The sequence below is a fragment of the Manacus vitellinus genome, unplaced genomic scaffold (assembly GCF_001715985.3).
Source record: "Manacus vitellinus isolate BGI_N305 unplaced genomic scaffold, ASM171598v3 scaffold_13_pilon, whole genome shotgun sequence".
NCBI classification, from domain to species: Eukaryota; Metazoa; Chordata; class Aves; order Passeriformes; family Pipridae; genus Manacus; species Manacus vitellinus.
The window spans coordinates 8,166,785-8,186,399 of record NW_021938999.1 but is presented as its reverse complement, the minus strand read 5'-3'; the positions used below and the strand labels follow the sequence as shown (position 1 = coordinate 8,186,399).

Genomic DNA, 19,615 nt, shown 5'->3' with positions numbered 1-19,615 from the left:
TTTTAATTTTATAATAGTAGAAAATAAATCCAGTAAGAGTCACTTATAACCGCAGTAAGCACTCTTTTAAAGGCTTGAATAAAATAAATTGTAAAATGCTTCTGAAATTTAGAGAGATGCTTAGGAATCTAATGCAGTATGCAGTGTCCAGGTTGTTTCAGTGGGACTAGTATTGTGCTTTTAAATTATTTGGTCAATAGCTTTTGATTAAGGAGTTTGCAGAAGTACTGTAGTAGATGTTAACTGTGAATTTCAGCTGAAGATTCTGTGTTGTCAAAAAACTCTGCCAGAAAGCTTTTCTTTGGATCAAAGCTCTCTTACTATCTTGAGCTGCTTAAGGCTGGAGGTAGTGATTAGGGCAATCTGGCTTGCTTTGTCATCTGTCTCAAGCTCCTGGTACTGAAGACTCAGTTATTTAAATGTCAACACGTATTAGTGGAGAGTTGCTCACAAAAACTGATGGAAAGAAAACAGCAAGTCATGTTTATTGACAGCAATAATAGATTTGAGTAACTTAAACTTCACAGAAGGGTGATGGCATGTCAAATGGGCAAAACATGAAGCAGAGCAAGTTACCTCAGGCTGTCTGTGGAAAAAGCTGTTGTAGAGCAAGGTCTTTTCAAGTTACTCACCTGTGCTGTATCTGTGATGGAGTAAAGTTTTCCAGAAAAAAACCCCAGTGCATTATTGGTGATGTTAGAATTAATACAGTTGTATGCAGATGATAATATCTTAAAATTTGCCTCACATTCTGCCACTTTTTTTTCATTTACTCTGCTAATGGATATTCTTGTAGAATCTTTTCTAACTAAACAGCTGCTAGGAAAGCATTGGTGCTTAATGTATGATGCACCTGAGATGGAGAGAAGTATGAGTGTGTTACTATTGTAATAATCTCATAATTGCTCAGGGCTGTTCAGGGTCAAGACAGAACTTTCAGTTTTCCAAGGTAAGAATAGTAGCATCAAAGGTAACCTCTGGAGAACCCTGATAAAGCAGATTGCAACTCTGTGGGTGTTGCCATTCCCACGAGTCTTTTGTTTCATGCTGCTGTCTTCAATCAATGGTCTGGTGTGAATTATTATTCTTAGTGCAGACTTTATTTTGATCGTTCTGCTGTTGATTGCCAGCATCTTAAGAAGATTCAAATCAAAGAGCTTACCTTGATTCAGTGTCCTGAAAGATATTTAACTACTGGGCAGGGTGTGGCATCCATGGAGACATTTAGCATCTTCAGAACTGTAGTGTTATTCACAGGAAATATTTTTGCTAAAGCTAATAAAGGCAATTGTATGTACTCTCATTCTGATCAGAGTTCAGCAAAGCTGCACCTGATCATCACTATTAATTCTTTTTGTGCTAACCAGTTGGTGGATGGGGAAGAGTATTGGTGAAGAGTATTTTTTGGATTAGCTTGGGAAGTCTTTTGTATTAACAAAAGAAGCAGCTAGTCTTATTCATCCAGATAAGATCAAGCTCCTGGCAATAGCTATCAAGTATTTAATGAATTTAATTAAAATTCGTGCATTATTAACATTTCCAGCTGTGATATTGAATGACTAGCAATTTTCAGATACTTGGAATGAGTAATGCCATTGCCTTTTCAGTTGCTTTTGACATCAGCCCTTTTATAAACCTGCAGTTTTGCACAATCACTGCTGTAGAGCCTCTGTGCTGGACGTAGCTGAAGAGCAGCTGAATTATGTTTTCAGATGTGTTTTTTCTTCTCTTTTAATCAGACAAGATGTTGCTGCATTCAGCAACTGCCTACTTTAGCTTCTGTGTCATTATTAGTATGTTTTAATAGAAGCGGAATGAAATGTGAAGCATGCAGTTCAAGGAATGTTGTAAGCAGTTATATGATCACAAAAAGCTTGGTGTAATTAGATCTTCATCATGAAGCAAGATTGAACATTCAGGCAAAGTTCCATCCTTAGGTAGTGACTGATTCAGATAGTCTTGCTCTCCAAGGAAGCGGTATTTTCGTGAATAAGATTTTTGCCAGCCAGCAAATGGAGGAAAATACCAGTCCCAACTATTCCCAGCCTCAACAGGCTGATCAAAAATCAGATACTGGTGATCAGAAGTTAGGGATCTTGTTACTTGTTTCTAGTTTGTAGAATGTAATGTGGTTTAATGATGAGAGAAGGGGATGGAAACAGCCAGTGATGTGAGTCTTTAGTATCTTTGTAGTGGCTGTGCCAGAAAGTTAGATGATGTTCTTGACTCTTTGTCATGAACTTGACTCTGTTGTGACTAAGCCTGTAAAGATTAACTTGGAAAACAGGAAAGGAAGGCAATGGTTCATGCTGATTACTAAATACCTTCTTGGTATTCCCATTTACCATCTTAGTCAACAAGCCCACCTATTAGAAAACATATGACTGAATGTGATACACATATTTCTTCATTCTCAGCGCTAACGGTATGTTTTTTGAAAGAAAGAAAAAATAGTTGGAATAATTTGCTTGAAAATTTATTTGTTGTTAATATTAATAAGAAAATAGTTTTTTCTTAGACCATACAAGTTTTGGTATAGATGTCATTTTATGTTAAGAATCTAATAAGAAATCTTCACAAAACTTTTAAACATTATATTGATGTCATTCCCTCAATTTACAGAAGTGGGAATTTGAGGATTTTAGAGTTTCTATTTGCTGAACAAGAATTCAGTAGTATCTTTGTTGGATTGTTTAATATGCTTAAATCAAATGACCAGTAATATTTTGTATAAGAGTTAATTGCACCCAAACTATCAACTTTTGTCCAGAAGGGCACGAGAACCTCCCTATCTGGAAGTGATGTATGTGGCTTAAAACACACTTAATGAGAGGATGTCTTTGAATTACGTGTTGGCAGTGTGTCAGTAAGCATATTCTTGTTATTTGATAAGAAGTTGGAATAAGCAACCATTATTTTTAAATACTGTTACTTGGCTTTTGATTTAGTCTTTCAGTATAAATATGTGATATATACATGTACAGTTATTCAAATTTTTTTTTTTTATTTCAGTTGTGAAATGGTGAGCTAACACTTTTCATAGGTCTGCTTTGAAGTATTAATTTAATAACTTTTATTAAAGCTAATAATATGATAAAACTAAAGCCAAATAATCAAACAATTATAATTTGAAATCCATGGGCTAAAAGCTCTAATGATTGTCTTGAGCATGTATTTCAGCAAATGTGATAATCAATGAATATCTGCAGAAAAGGATAGCATTGTGTTCTTTTTAATGAACTAACAATTTCATACAAAAAATTCAACAGTACCACTGCTTAGAATAAAGGGATACATGTAAATGAGGCTAGTACTGAAATTATATTTAAACAATGCTGACAGTTCTTCTATTGTGCCCATTAATTAATTTCTCGGCATCAAGGTTCTCTGGGAATGAACTGTAAAAATAATTAAAATGATACATGAGGTAAATAATTTAGAAATTCAAAGGGTGAAATAGGTAATTATTTTAGTAAATATTAGTCATACTGCTTAATTGCCTTTTGAAAGCAGGTTACTGAGGAAGTATGACCTGGTTTTGATTCACATGATATGCTGAAGTTCTCCTCACAGGTGGAAAAGTTGCCATGTTCTTTTTTAATCAATTGTGCCTGTCCCTATTTCAAATCAGTAGTCTGCTTAAAGCAGGTTAACATTTATGTAAAAATATTTTGCCTTACAGCAAAGTACTTCAGATTTAAATCAGTTGCAGCATATTTTTGCTAATGATCTGGATTTAGTTTGTGCTTTGTAAGTTAAATCGTATCTTTTAAGTAGAATTCTGAAAATAAAAGCAGTGTTGATTTTGATGTAACACAGCTTCCCTTGTTTTTCCACCACATTTTTAGCCAACTAATTGGCATCAAGTCACTACTTGAGATGGAATTTAAATGTTTAAGTTCAAATTAGTTTAGTGGTTTCAGATAGAATTAATAGGGTCTTAATTAGAAGGAAACTTCAAAACAAATTTCTTTCCAGCTGGATAATCATGTCTGAATAATTGAAGCCTAACTTTAAACCTAGCTTAAAATAAAAGAAGCCTTTGCTTCTTTCTGTCATTGAATGATGAAACAAAGATTAGATATAAATTTTGGTATCCGAAATGTGCATACCTTTGAAAATATTTTGTCTGGAGCTTTTCAATCAAATCTACCCTGTAACCTATTAAAAAAGAAATAACCTGCAGCTTTTAGAAAGTGTTTCCTTCAACTTCACCTGTGTCTGAGAGGCGACCAGTCAGTCACTTTTGGGTTTATCCTCACCTTACTGCTCCTCCGCCTTTCCGTAAGAACTCAGTTGGTACTTCCATAACTTCATGCGTGCAAGAGGGATTTTAGCTTTAGGTGGAGGAATCTCAGTAAATTGAAGATGAAAAGTTAATTTTCTGGGAAATAGCTAGGGGGTTAGACTTTTCTAGCATGTGGAAGTTTTTGAAAAGGCTGTTGGTGGTGGTGTCTTCTCATAACCTCTTAACAGCTCGTATGATCTGACTGCCTAAGCCTTTTCCTGAGGAAAATATTTGGAACTAAGGAGTGTAGATAAGTGTGGGCTTCAACTTTATGTGCATTCAAGATACAAAATTAATTGTATGGTTGTGTTTCATGCTGTTAGAGGAAGTAAAGGGTATAGTGATGTTCACTGTTAATTACATAGAGATTCGCTGCTTTGAGTCATTGCACTGCATCATGGTTTGGTAAGATAATTAGGAACCATATTAATGGCTCTAACCGAAATACTTTGTTCTCTAATACATCAGCTGTGGTGAATGAAAGAAAGTATAGCTGTAAGTAATCAACTATTCTCTAAAACCTAAACAGTGTGAATTATCTATTGTTATTGATGAGGGCTTATAATGTTATGTGGCTGTTACTTTTTAATGCACTGAAACCAGCCTGAAGGATTTCCATTAGTTCTTGCTGCTGGTTCTTCTGTTCTGGTCACCAAACAAGTTTGGAGTTTCAGATCTTAAAAACATAGAAGTAAACTTTGCAGAAAGTAATTTTTTTTCTACTAGAGAAACCATAAATATGTATAATAGATTTGGGGTTTATATATCATCCCTCAGCATTATGTTGTTTGTTGTTATCTAAAATGGCAGCGATTGATCTATCACTGGCAGAATTCATGCTCATGTTGCCATGTCTGTGGTTTTGCTATGTTCATCATAGTCATAACTAGTAGGTGAAATGAAAGTCGTTTGCCTTTGCTTTGTAGAAGTTCAAAGCAGCAGATTAAGTAATAGTTTCTCCAGTAAGTACAAAGAACAACTCATGGTCACTCTTCACTGCAGATACAAAGAGGCTTATTAACATGGGAAATTAGAGAGAAGAAATCGTTATGCTTTTTGATCGTTTTACTAGGCATAATGCTTCTGTGTCTGTCTGGGTTCTTTTCAAAGTAGTTTTGGAAATAAGTGTTGCAAAGTGTTCGCTTTGTGTGCAGTGCAGCATCTTCTTGCATTTATATCGAAGGCATTCTCCAAGAAGACTGCCTTACTCCACTTTCTTCTGTAAATACCCAATTGTGCAAGAAAGGACAGTAGGGGAGTTGCATAAGAAGCTCCGTTCATTTGCTAAGATCAAGCAACATTCCTGTGTGCGAAGGTAATAAACCAGCACGCATGAGGAGAAAAATAACTGTAAAGGAAAATCACATTTCTGTATTGGATGTGAAGGTACCTCATTGAGTGAGAATCTGTTTGACATCCTAGTCATGACTGAACTCTTTAGAAACTTCGTGGTGAATTCTTTAAATGAACCAAATGAGAAACATTGATTTCCTTCTCCACAAACACATCCCAGTTTATTCTGGAAAAGGTAGAAAAAAAAGTCAAATACCCACTTGACATTTTGAATTGTATTTGAATTGAGCATATTAGCAAGTGAAGAGGGGAGTAATTTAAACTCCATTCTCAAAATACAAGGTAATGTGGAGATTTATATGAAAGATGCTTCTTAAAACTAAACAGTTGGAGAGTAGATAAATCAGGTAAATTATCACTATCATCCATTTATATTTGATATTGATTAATATTCTTAACATGAATTTTGCGTGCCATATGGAGCATTCTAACAGGGCAAGATATTCATCCAAAAAAATTCCAGCAATGGTCTATGTTCTTCATGGCTGGGATTTCACAGTAGAGATTTATGTCACGAGTCATCTTTTAGGAACTGTTGCCAAGTTGGTGTTGACTAAATCAGAGGGGCCAATTACTAAATTGTTATGAAAACTGATCTTCACCTATTTTTCAGCGTAAATTTACCAAATGTAGTAGAACATTGTAAAATAAATAATTTTGAACATGCCTAGCAGAAATAGGAAATGTGAACACAGTTCTTGTAAAGATTTTTTTAAAACAGCTCTTCTATGAGGGACTTAGTGAGCTCTAAGGATTGAAATAATAATTTTTGCATTGTGTTTTGGCTGTGACAGGTACTTCTAGTTTACTGTTATGACCTGGAAATGTTACTTTCCGTTACAGATTTTGAAGTGCTACGAAATGTGTTCGGATCAGATTTTTTTTAATGCAAAGATCAAACCAACCCATAAATTTTCATGTTAATTGATGGATGTTTGCATTATAAGCAGCTACTTGTAGGCCTTACCTATAAGTGAAGGTGTATTTTGGTTTTGTTTTTTTTTTAAACATAAAAGATCTAATTTCATTGCTGTGTTTATTGTGAGATTAGATTAAGTTTAGACAAGTGCTCTTGATCACTTATTGCTTTTAGGATCATCTTCTTGGGAATAGTCATAGTGAAGCAAAAGTAATGACAGAAGACAATCCAAAATGTGCACACTCAGCAAATATAAGTGGTTTAATAGCTATTTTTACATATAACTGTGAAAAGCTTTTTAACATGTATAATGACTAAAATATAGATTTTAGCACTACTGAATAATCAAAATTTCATTATATAACTGACTATAAACCTGACAGGCAGGAGAAGGTTATGATCCTACATGAGTTGGTGGGTTGCTGTGTACAATAGAAATTGCTGCAGTCCTCAAACTATTCCAAGATCTTTTAGAATGACAAGATTAGGTTGACTTCAATTCAGTGTTCTCTAAGCTTAATTGTAATGTTCTTTCAACGTGACTAAATATGTCATTCTAAGAAAGTGTTATCATGATTTTTGTGGTGAGAAATCACACCTCACAAAGCTTTAAGAACCAGTGAACATGTTGATGTAGAATATTGAGATTGCTGAAAACAGTGAAGAAGTTTCTTCACTAAAGGTTATTAAAGAAGAAACACAGCTGTGGAATTCAAGGGAATGCCCTTGAATAATTACCTGAAAGATAGAAAACAGGTGGTAAGAACAAGCAGACAAGTTTCAAAATTAAAGGATATAACATGTCATTCTTTTAGGATTTGTCATGAGGCTTAAGACCTTTCTACTGAAGAGATTAAAAAGGGATACAGGAGCAAGTGAGACAGCAAAGTTTGCTGACAACACCATGTTACTAAGAGTAGTAACGGTGAGAGGTGGACAGCAATGAGTTGTGTTGCTGTTAACAATCAGGCATAAATAACAGGTGAAATTTCATGTGGAGAGATATAAAGTGTTATTGTGTGTTTGGACAAATCCAAGCTTTACTAGTATAACTATGGGCTTCAAGGTAGCTTTCTACACTCAAGAGCAAGAGGAAAATATGAGCTCAAGTAACAGTCAAGAATGGAAAAAGAAAAAAAACAAAACCCAAAGGCTAGGAATTACTGGGAAAGAAAAGGAGAAAAAAGTAGTATAATTCTACAAGAGTAATGTTCTTTCTGCAACTTACATGCTATATATAGTTTGGACCTTATTTCAAAATCAGAAAATTGCAGGAAAGGATGCTTAAGAAGGCTGAGCAAAGATGGTGGAACTGGTACATGAAGGACAGTGGAATAGACAAAAAAATTCTAGTCCACAAAAGAGAAGGAAATATGAATGGACTGAAGAAAGTGAACAGGAATCGATTGTTCATACTCTTTCAGTGAACTATTTTGAATGAAATTAGCAGGTCTTAGGTTTAAAACAGACATGATATGTAGCCTGTGCTTGTGTTCTGGAATTCTTTGCCACAGGACTTAGTGATTTACCAAAAAGCTTAGAGTTGCAAAAAGATTTAGGAAAACAACTGAACACGAATCCATTAACACCTATGTGAGCATGAAATCTTTGAAAATTGGAAGTGTATTCTGGAGAGGTACTGCTATATGCTTGCTCTCCTATGCTCTTAATCATCTGCTGTTGATCATTCCTGGCGGCAGGCTAGCTACTGTCATGGACCTCTCTGTGGTCATGGTGCGTTTCTTCTCAGATTGGAACTTCAAGTCTCAGTTTTGGCAGTGCACTGAGTCTGTGCCTAGGAAGTCAAAGGTCCTGGCTGATTGAAAAGGCAAAACATATTCCACTTTCCCTGATGTTCATGTGCTGGCTTCTTTCTCTTTTTCTGCCATAGATTGCTTGTATAATTTGGACAAAAATATTTAAATCTCTTTTCATCTCTACTATCTGCTCTCTCTAATGCAGTAGAAATAAAGATGCTTAAAGTTGCTTTATTTGTACGTAATCATTGAGTGTTTGGAAGTCCTTGTGTCTGAGACATTGAGTGTGAAATGTGGTGGTTTAATACCTAACCCTGGCAAAACTTCATAGCTTTAATAATGCTGAGTACTTAAATAATAATCATGTATTGTATTTACTTTATCAACAAATATAATAGCATGAGGTGTTACCCTCCCTAAATCTTAAATTATCCAGGATGTGGGAGGCAGCTTAGACTAATCACTGACTAGACAATAATCAGTCTAGTCATACAACAAAATTTGCATTCTTTCAGTGATTGTGTAATTCAAGAAGTTTGGGAAGTGCAATATAAAGTATGCCTTTCATTTCAGCTGCAGAGGAGATACAGCATTTGCAGGGCAATGAGATATTTGTGATGTTAACAATCTAAATGATTTTTATTGATAATGACAGATGGTTCTTAGATAATGTGCTCTGAATTGTCTGTAATATGTTCAGAATAAGTCTTCTGGAAGGTTGTACATCTGTCTTGAGATCTTCTACTAAAATATTTAAATCAAGGTCATTGTTTATACTTGATTTTAAATAGGTTTTAGCTGGTAGTCTGCATTTCTGTACATTTAGAGATCAAACTGTTTGTAACTCCAAAAGCTACAAATGGAAAAGTATAATAGGTAGCAGGTGTTAGAAAAGGCAATTATGCATTGGCTGTTTTACTCAATTTCAAAAACTGTCTAAAACTATCCATTGGAAGTACTTTGTACCTAGACTTATCTCTGAAACGTGATGAATTTTTAAATCTGTAGGGGATATGCATTTTTTCTCTAATGAATTGCATATTTAAACCTATTTGGTTTCATTTTAAAAAGCTGAAGAAAATTGCATTGGTGGAAAAAAAAAAGTTGAACAAAAAAATCACAAGACAAAGTACTTGTTCTTATATAATTCCTGATAATTTTTCTCTAGTTCCTTAGAAAAATGTTCAATTTTCAGAATTGCAGTTCTGGGCATTTTTGCTTTTAATTGTTTTTTAAGCTATTTATCTTGACCTTTTATGGGAGAATTTTATTTATTAATTGATAATAGAATGAATTCTTAGGTTTAAAATTAGAATCTTAGTTTATTATAAGAAAAAGAGAGTACTTTGATGATCTAATTTGACTACCTATGCGATATGGTTTTGCGAGTCACTATAAGAGAGAGCAAAATAAACAATTTTGTCAACAGCTACTGTAAATTGACTTTCAAAGTTAAAATGCTGCTTTCAGATAGATTTATTTAAACCTGTCTCCTTCTCCCATGTGCTTTTCAAGAAATTATGTAATGTTGGAGGGGTGAGGAGGTGTAAGGAGAATTAGGATATATTATTATGAAACCAAGTTCCTCTCAGTTCTCTCTTTCTTGCTTATATCATGTTATTAAAGCAGTCTATACCTTTATTATATTTAGGTGGGGTAACATATAATCCAATACCTCAAATATCCTGATTAACAATTGTTATTTGAAGTGAAATTTTTCTACCTACAGGCTATTCAGTCTTTCTGCTTCTTCATCTGCAAAAATGGTCTTACTTTTTCTTATCTATCCTCTGCAGTAATTCTGTACTTTAGTTCATCTGTTCAGAAATCTCAATCCAGCTTTGTTTGCCTTCATCCCACAACCATAATTTCTCTTCTTCCCTGCTTTTCTGTTTGATTACAAATGCTCAGGCTGGTGCTGTGATTTTCAGTTACTCATTCTTTGAAGTAGATCTGTAGTTCACACAGATCACAGTTCATGACATAATGGTGAACTGGGCTGGTTCTTGCTCTGTCAGAAAGTCTTCACTGGTGACAGCTCACACTTCAGAGGGGGCTTCTGGAAAGTGTGTTGATGTTTTCTTGTACAGACTGTGGACTTAAACATGGTCTGTTTTCATTGGATGTTACTTCCCTGTTTCCTTCCAAATTTGAAGAAAGGTGATCACTTATGAGATTATGTTGTATATCCCAAAATAATAGAAACTTCATGTATGATTAAAGGCTACTACATTAAAGGACATTTTTAAAATTCATGTTAAAAGTGCGAAAGAGGTTGCAGTTCAGGCTGAGAAAAACAGACCACAAGTACTGTTTTTATACTTAACTTTTAAAATTTTAAAATATTTTTCTCATTTTAGAGATGAAAGTTTATAAAATATTATCAAAGGCTGAATTTAAAAGGAATACCTCCTGTTCTGTGAAATTATTTACACAGTATGGTAGGAGGAGGTTTGTTTTCTTAGAATTAGCTCCTTGCATTTTTCAGAGTTGTGTTAGATTATTTAAATATTGTCACATTATTGTCTGACATGATAAGTGGAAGCAGCACTTGGCTTACAAGTATGTCTTCTTGAGATACTATTCTATGCTTTAATATATATTAACTTTCCATCCCAAGAGAAATGTCAACACTGAAGTAAAAGACATGGATTTTTCAGTAGAACGGTACTGAGTACATGATTCTGTAAAATGCTAAGTTCAGTATTGTAAATTGGACTTTACTTTGATTTTTCTGGTTAAGACAAACTCTAGGGAGAAGTTTAGTTAAAATTACCATATGCTTTCTCTCTTGGCATTTTACAATGAGTGTTTTCCTAGAGTAGGAAACGTATCACAGGATTTTATAACCCAAATATATCTTCTCTGCTTCCAAAATTTGCTAATTCTTATTTTCAGTTCCAAGCACACTTTTAAACTTAAATCTTGCCTCCAAATAATTGGCATTATTTCTTTTCTTAATTCTGACCACTTTGGTGGACCAGCTGATCTGTGGTTTCCGTAGCTGTTAACAAGTAGTGCACTGCTCTTTTATCAGGTAAGGGTAGAGAAGAAGGAAAAGTAGCAGGGGAATACTTTTCCTTCTCCCCTTACGATAGCAGGGAAGTTTTAGCACATATTTTAAATACCATGTTCTTCTTGGTTAAATAGCCATAAAATAGATATTTTATAGGTGTTATGCTTTACATAAGAAGTTGTTTCTGTTCACTATACTTGATCAGAATACTCTATTTTTCTAAAGAGTAAACTGCAGTTTTGAAATGCCAGCAGAGAATATGAAAAAACTTGCTATATTTTAAAAGCGCTATAATTAATCTTGTAAATTATATAGATATCAGCATTTAAATATCTCTACATTTGCCAGATTATGTAGTTTAATGTTATAATTATTATTTCTAAATTTTTAAATGAGATTTTACATAGCACTAGTTCAGTCATCACATTGATAATTTAATATCATAATTATTTTTTCAGTTCTCAGTGGTATAGAAAATAAAAGCTAAGATTGATTTGGTAGTATGAGAAAACTTAGTGATGTCTTTTAAAAATAGGATCACAAGTATTTCTGGACTCTTAGGTATACTTATAAAATACTAATTTCTAGAGGAAATTTTATAAAGTGACAGATTCTACTGACTGGAACTAAACTGAAGGCTGCAGATCTGAATGCAAAAGTAAATTGTAAATGTTTCATGTTACAATGAATAGATTTTTTCCTTTAGTGAAAATATAGAGCAAGTTGTTTATTTTTAAAATGCTTAATAATTCCCTGTAGCAGAATTTATAGTTCAAAAGCTACTACTGGTAATAGAGTTTGCTTCTAATAATGGAGATGAAGCATTATGTTCATGTCACAATGTTGAGCTGGACAGTACAATATTTCATGCTATATATAAGCTAATGGGTAACACCAGAAATGGAAAACACATCAGTAAAGAATGAATTTAAATGTGAGAAATGGATGCATACCTCACCTCCATACCTGTTATAGATAATAGCTATTAATAGATTTGGCATAGATGAAATGCAAGCATGTTTGTGATACTAAGAGAGACAGATATAGCTGACATTTGTAGTTAGTAGTGAATGTCATAAAAATACCCTTGGAGTATATGGTGATCAAAAGTATTATTATTTGTGTATTGAATGGATGATATATTTTTATTTTTTCTAGTCTGAACCAGAGGGTTTTTCTCACTTCCATTTGTACGTCTGTGCTGCCTTCCTTGTCAGGTGGAGGAAAGAGATCCTGGAAGAGAAAGATTTTCAGGTAAGTGAGGGGGAATATTTTTTCAAGCACAGGGTGGTATTTCTTAGATTTACCTTCCTAACATTACTTGGGGATGAATTTAAGACAAATAGTAGCAATTGCAACAAGACTGACAATGTCTTACTGTTAGTTAGAGTTGCTCTGAAACTCTTGGGCGTGAAGTGATTTACTGTAAGCTGTAGGAGATCTATTTTCTTTGTCCACTCCGGGGAAAAAATATCTTGTTTTAACTGAGGCAGACTTTGAGAAGATGATTTCTGGAGGTGCTGTTACCTTGATATTTCACAAAGAGATTTTCTGAAAAGGTAACTGGATTTTTTTTAATCTTAAATGCATCACTGAAGTATTTATTTATAATTTCTCATCTATAACAACTTTCTCTAACAAGGTCATGTTCATTCTTTCAAATAAACTGGGCAAGCAGTCTCTTAAAATAAGGAGACTGTTTTTCAGTAGGAAGTAAAAGGACTTCAGGCCCCTACACTTCGAAACCTTACATTTTTCCAGCAAAGAGCATATCAGGAAGTTGCTTAGAAGAGGATTTGAATATGCGAGGTAGGCAGATCATTTGCATACATCTGTAGAAGTTCAGTTATTTTTGTGAACTGGTGACAGTTCACTTTCATAGAAATGTTTATATTGGATTTTATCTTATGATAATGCGTTCAATGCCTGAAAGGCTTTAAAGTCTTGTTTGGAGGCTGAATGTAAACAACCCGTGCTGTGAAGCCCCCACCATTGCCTACCCTGGGGAAATGGCCCATTACCAGCTTATTTTCTCTCCATCTGACTGAACTCTGCGGCCCTGTACAAATGAACCATTGTGCAAATTTGTGCATCACTTCAATCTAGTTTATCTTTCTTCATAAAATGATTTATTCAGAGTACTTTAGTTGTTGTTGCCTGTCTTCTCAATAAATTAATCCCTAAGGGCACAACATAACAGCTTTAATTTATACTACCTGCTAACGCTATCAGATTTTCTCAATTTAGGGTATTTTATCAAAAACAACTTTAATGTTGATATCCATGCCTCTCAGCTCCAATTGTTCATTGTTAATCCTTCCTGTTAAATTTTTCCTGTTGTTTTCCTGCACCAAAAAGTATAATTTTCCCCTCGCTACTGAATCTGTTGCAACTATGTTTTAAGTAAATAATCCCACAGTATAGGACTATGAAGATTTGTTCTCCTGACATGCATTCAGATTTGTTTACTTATTTAATAATTAAGGTATTTCTTTTTGGTTTAATTTCTTTATAGGCTATGTAAACTAGACTCTAAAGTATAAAAATCAGGAACTCACTTGGAATACATTTATCAGACTGCTTTAGCTTGCTTACAATATAGAAATGCAGTTAGTGATTTTGAGGATCTGTAGACCAGTGCTAGTTTTATCACTATCATATGTTATCACTAAACGGCTTGGCCTTCTTTATTGTGTAACATGACCTTTTAAAATGACTAAACTAAAGTGTTATCAATTCTCTAAATGATACTTCTGTCCCACAGGCAAGAATAAAATCCATTATTCTTCTGCTTCGTTAATAATAGCTGTAGATCATTGCCTAGTCTTCAAAGTAGTAGCTCAAGTAATAAGCACTTAAACTACATTGGAAAATTGGGAAGTTCAGTGTATGCTGTTGGAGTACTATTGCACTGAATTCACATTATTGAGAAGTCATAGCTATAGTACATTTTGTACAGAAGATTTTTATACCATAAACTGTATCAAGAATCATATACATCCAGTAATTTATCTTGCACATTGTGTGTGTTGTATTTGTTTTTCTGCGTATGACAGGAATAAAGGAGATCTCTCCTAATTGTCAGTCAGAGGGCCAGGTTCTTTACTACTAGCTGTGAAAACTCCTGCTCTTCTTTTACATGTCTATTTGACCTCTTTCAGTAGAATTACAAACCTCACAGGAATTTTAAGTCAGAATAATTTCCCCAGAACATCAGACATGGCGATATGCCAGATGAGACACTGATCAGGTTTTGAATCAAAGACCAGTTTTAAAGGACTTGGTTATGCAATACTTTTATTCCTATTATTTGATGAAGTATATTAGCAGTAACGTTACAGACAGGACAGTGGTAGAAAATAGTCTTTGGAAACAAATGTTTTAAGAGCATTCTCATAAGTGTGTCTTGCTGCAACTAAGCAATCAGTAAAAGTATGAAGTTCATTCTTCCTCATATGAACAGATTAATTGACTTATGTACCAAATTTTTGTCCCTCAATAATAATAGTTCCTTATTACAGACACCATGTGTATGTCATTCTTGCTTTGGGGGCTTTTTTGTGTATTGTTGTGTAGCAGAGAAAGAAATTCTTCAGTGAAAGAAGTTAGGCTGACTGGACTCATATTATAGAGTGATACGACCTGAAAATTTCTTGGTATTTGGTTTGTATCTGTAGAAAAAAATATTAAGATGTCAACAGAAGTAAGTTTTGGTGAGGGAAATAGAGGAAGAAATAAAGGTTCCAACTCAGGCCTCCAATGTTCAAATAGTCATGTATCTATATTATATGTATATATTATAGATGTACATGTATATATCTAAACAGGTGTATATATAGACTTGCAACACAAGCATATAAAAATTTGTTGATTCTCTGACATATTTTTCCTGTTTCAAATAACATAAAAAGTCATGTTTTCATTGTAAGGTGATAAGTCATGATAAAAGTTGTCATCTTTGAATAATTTGAGCAAGTTATTGCTCTCACTGCTATCTGGTTAAGTATAAGATATCAGTGTAGATCTCATCTGAAACGTGAGATCTGCAGGTTAATGTAAGTTTTACCAAGGACAAGTGAGGAGCAAGGTGATGCTCTATATATAATGTCAAGCGATGTGTGTTACGTGTAGAAGTTGTCCCACATTTCTGCCTGATGAAAACTGGGACCCCTTGGCTTTTCAGAGAAGATTCCACACCACTTCTCCATTCCACATCCTTATAAATTGTTCCTACCTGACTATTGTAAAATACAGTGGACAACAGAGAGCAACTATATCAAACTCCAGTACCCCAAGCAAAAACATCTGATTTTAGGAAGATGGGGAGGTGGGAAATGTCAAATGGTTTTGTTTTCCTAGGAGTTTATAGTTGCTTGCATTTCCTGCTGCTTAATCTTTCTAGTAAGCTTTGATCCCATTTTGGAATTTGCTACTTAATGCAATGAGCTGTGTGATGCAATGCTATGTAATGAGGGCAAAAATTATTACATGTAATTTTCAAATTCCACAGTGTCACTTTTTGATAGCAGTGACACTAAACCTACATGTTATTATGTAATCGAAGATTAATATTATTGAAAAGTATGAGGGTGTTTTAGTTTTCATTAGAGCTTGTTATACTCTCACAGTTCTTACTTCTAGGAAGAGTCTTCTTTACCTTGACAGGGTACCCTACAAACCCAGGTACAGAGAGCTAGTTTGGGTAGTTCTGTAGCTCTGTTCATACTTCAGATTAGCAATTTATACTTCACATGTAGGGGAGCAGGGAACAAAATGTGCAGACAGTAAATGGAAGACCTTTTGATCCTGCCTCAGATTTTCCTTTGTAACCAATGTGATGTTTTATAGAATCACACAGGTCATACTTGGTTTATGATGTTTCTGTTGATGGTATAAATGTTCTGTGTTAATGTACTGGTTCCATATTAGTATCAGATTAAAAAAAAAGAAAAAAGACAGTAAGTTTAATATAGATAAAAATACAATTTTTTAAAATGTGATAAAGTATGTCTTGTGAATGAAAAATGTGAAATTCATTTAGTTTCTACTATCTAAGCTTAAGTAATTAAACATGCAAGTAATGAAAACCTTTCTACTCATCAGCATGTCTTAGACTTTGATTTACTTTTATTCATTTTCCTACTTACAGCCATAGTTCCAAAATTTTCCTGAATTCTTGAGAGATGTGAATGGTTGATGCTTTTAAGTGATAAAATATTCAAACACAATTTTGAGCATATTTAGAATTAAAATATTAATAGAAAATATGACTGCTGAGTTTAATGGTGTCACGTACAAGATACCTGAGAGATTTGTAAGGATACAGGACTTCAGGGACAGATTCAGCTGTCGAATTGAATATAAGATAATAGTAACTCATATTAAGTAAGTAATACTTAGACCAATACTGATTTATTTGTTAGATTTAGTCCAAATTTCTAGTTAAAGTAAGTTATCATTTTGTTGACATAGCTGAGCTGTAAAAATATATTCAATATGCTGTGGTAAGGAATCTGTCTTTTCTTATTCATGATTCTAAGATATAGGCTTTTCTGTCTGTCTAACAGACATTTTCACCCGTGCTGTCATCAACTCACATCTTTATTACTGCAGTGTCCTTTTCTTTGACAAGTGCATTTTTACTTCAATTACATTCACCCAGATTGCAAAGAAGTTGCAAAGATCATTTTTCAGTCCACCATTTTTTCTTACTTTCTTGCTTTGCATCTCCCTTAGCTCCCTTTCCTTTATAGCACTAAGGAAAACTTAGACACTTTGTCTTTCAAGGCATTTAATGGACTTACACTGACACCTTGCATGTCATCTCAGATTCAGTGTTGAGGTGCTGACTACCAGTTTATCAGCCAGTGATGAGAGAGCCTCATCACGCACTTGAGCTCTCAGGAAAGTATCTGTGCTGTCTCCCAGGTGACCGACCACCTTACTTAAATGGAGCACCTAATGCACGTATTCAGTTACTTTTCTTTAAATCCTTCTGTTAAGTTCTGGGTTTTTTGCAATGCCCAGAATAGATTTCACATGTAGACTTGAATCTGTTAATAGCACAGTCACATTGAATAGCTTTTTGTTGCTTCTTTTTACTTTTCTGTGAATTTGTTGTCTCGTTTTATACTTGAGCCATAAAATCTTCAGAATAGTGACTGTGCTTTATTCTGATTTATATAATATTTTAAATAATTATTGTTTAATTATTATTTTAGATATGTACTAGGAAGCAAACCTTAATGACCTCATTACCAAAGTAAATGCATACACAATTGTGCATTATTAAAATTATTAAAATTTAGATATATGCTGAGTAACTAGATGCTTAGAAGACCAATTCATACTGCTGTGTATATAAGTAACAGACTTTCATTTAAAAAGTTTAATATTAATATCCTTCCTAGCAATTATCTACTCTAGAAACATATCAGATATCAGAAATGTGATATTTTTCTATCTTTTTACGCTGAACTACAGTAATACAGGTTTCATTAATCTTTTGTGATTTTGTACCTAGTTTATGATGTAAATTTTTAAATAGTTACTTTTTCTGCATGAAAGTCCAGGAGTTCTCCGTTCATATTATATGAGGCGTAACTAACAAATATATTTTAATTTAGCTTCTTGATGTGTACTTTGCTAGAAATTTAATTTCCATTGCTACTGCAGGAAAAATAAATGTTTCTAAATGAAAGGAAAAAAAATGTTTCTGAAAGGATTAGTTTTTTGATTAAGAGGAGTGTTTGCCCTCCTTCACTGTGAGCTTTATGAGTAGATGATTTTGTGGTTCTGGACCCTGCACCCTCACTTTTCTGTGTATGGAACCTAAGCGGGTCTTTTCTGTGAATATACTAAAACCTGTAAAGAATTAAGGAGAGTGAACATGGAAATCTTTCTAACTTTAAAGAGCTTGTCTTTTAACATTGCTGTGATTTTATTCCCTGCTGTGAGCACTTTTGGAAGACATTCAATATATTGTCATGTTTTGGCAAGAAACTGGAATCTGCTGTTTTAGACTTTGAACATCATAGCTAGCAATCTAAAGTGAGATTGCTCCTTAATCTCTGAGTACTGGTAGCAGACATCTGGGATTCAACATTGTTGAATCATTTATGTTCTGAAGAGCCAATTTACAATAATAAAAGTACTGACTTTATTTTTGCACGCAAAGTGCTTAATGAACAGAGAATGATGTGACTGGAAAAAGGTTAACTGATCTTTTAACAACCCTCCTCAACTTTGTCAAAAACTTCAGCATATTTTGATTATCATGAATATCTTGACTTCACATGTGTGTATATTGTTAAGAAAACATGGAGATGTTTTGACATGCAGTCTTAGAAATATAAGTTTTGTCCCACAGAACTTATTATTGCAAAATTTTAATATTCAACTGAAATATAAAAGATAAACTGTATGTCATCCTTCTTTTAACTTGGAGAAACTAATGGTGCTTGCCTTGTACCAGGAGGTGGACTTGCCCTCTGTGTAGAAGGTTACTGGAAGATTCTGACCAGTTTATGTAGTACACTAAAAATGACCTAAGAAGGATGGAAAAGGAAATAAAAATCCTAACACTACCCTTACTTATCTCTGAAGTTTCAGTGTGGCTTTCCTTTCTCTTTTGATGAGATTGTAGGCCTATTTTTCCTATTTTATACGTAGTTTTTTCTCAAAGCTTGGCTTTAATGTGCAAAGCTGAGAATGAAAATCATTAAAAAAATAGCAACAAACAAAAGAACCCCACTTTTATTTACATTTCATACAGCTAACCATGTGCATATTTTTACACCTAAATTCACCTCTTTTTCTTTCTTTTGCTTGAGTTTATAGGCCAAGAGTCTATAGTAATAATGCTCATGCCTGGCACTTTAAAAATATTTAATAGATTACAGTAACACAGATAAATTTTGTAATATCTGAATTTGGAATCTGCACCTGTTTCTGTTGCCCTCTTTCCATCTAGTTCTCTCCCAGAAGTCATACTTACTCCTCAAGACATTTAGAACTGTTGCACATAGTAAAATTGCAAGTTACAGTACAATAGTATTGAATTGCAAGTAGCTTAAATATATGTATTTGCTGCTGAAACTCACAAGTTACTTTGTGATATGAACTAGTCTAATACTATCAAAGAAATCACAGGAGTTGGTGAAACAAAGCCCTGCTCTCTCCAAAGCAGTTGAGCAAAACCAACTCCTGGAATACCTAATTACTACAGCCATGAGTTATCTTGGAAAATCTGTCTGTATTTTTTTTGTAATGAAATAGGTTTG

At 33.9% G+C, this 19,615-nt stretch overlaps 1 protein-coding gene across 2 annotated transcripts in view; it reads left to right on the top strand.

Annotated features, from left to right (window-relative positions):
* The window catches only part of TBC1D22A (TBC1 domain family member 22A), a 155,391-nt gene that overhangs the window by 111,143 nt on the left and 24,633 nt on the right, over positions 1 to 19,615 (top strand). For both annotated transcript variants that reach the window (XM_018068010.1, XM_018068011.1), the window contains exon 12: positions 12,492 to 12,587. In XM_018068010.1, the coding sequence (XP_017923499.1) occupies positions 12,492 to 12,587 (96 nt within the window). The remainder of the gene's footprint in view (positions 1 to 12,491; positions 12,588 to 19,615) is intronic.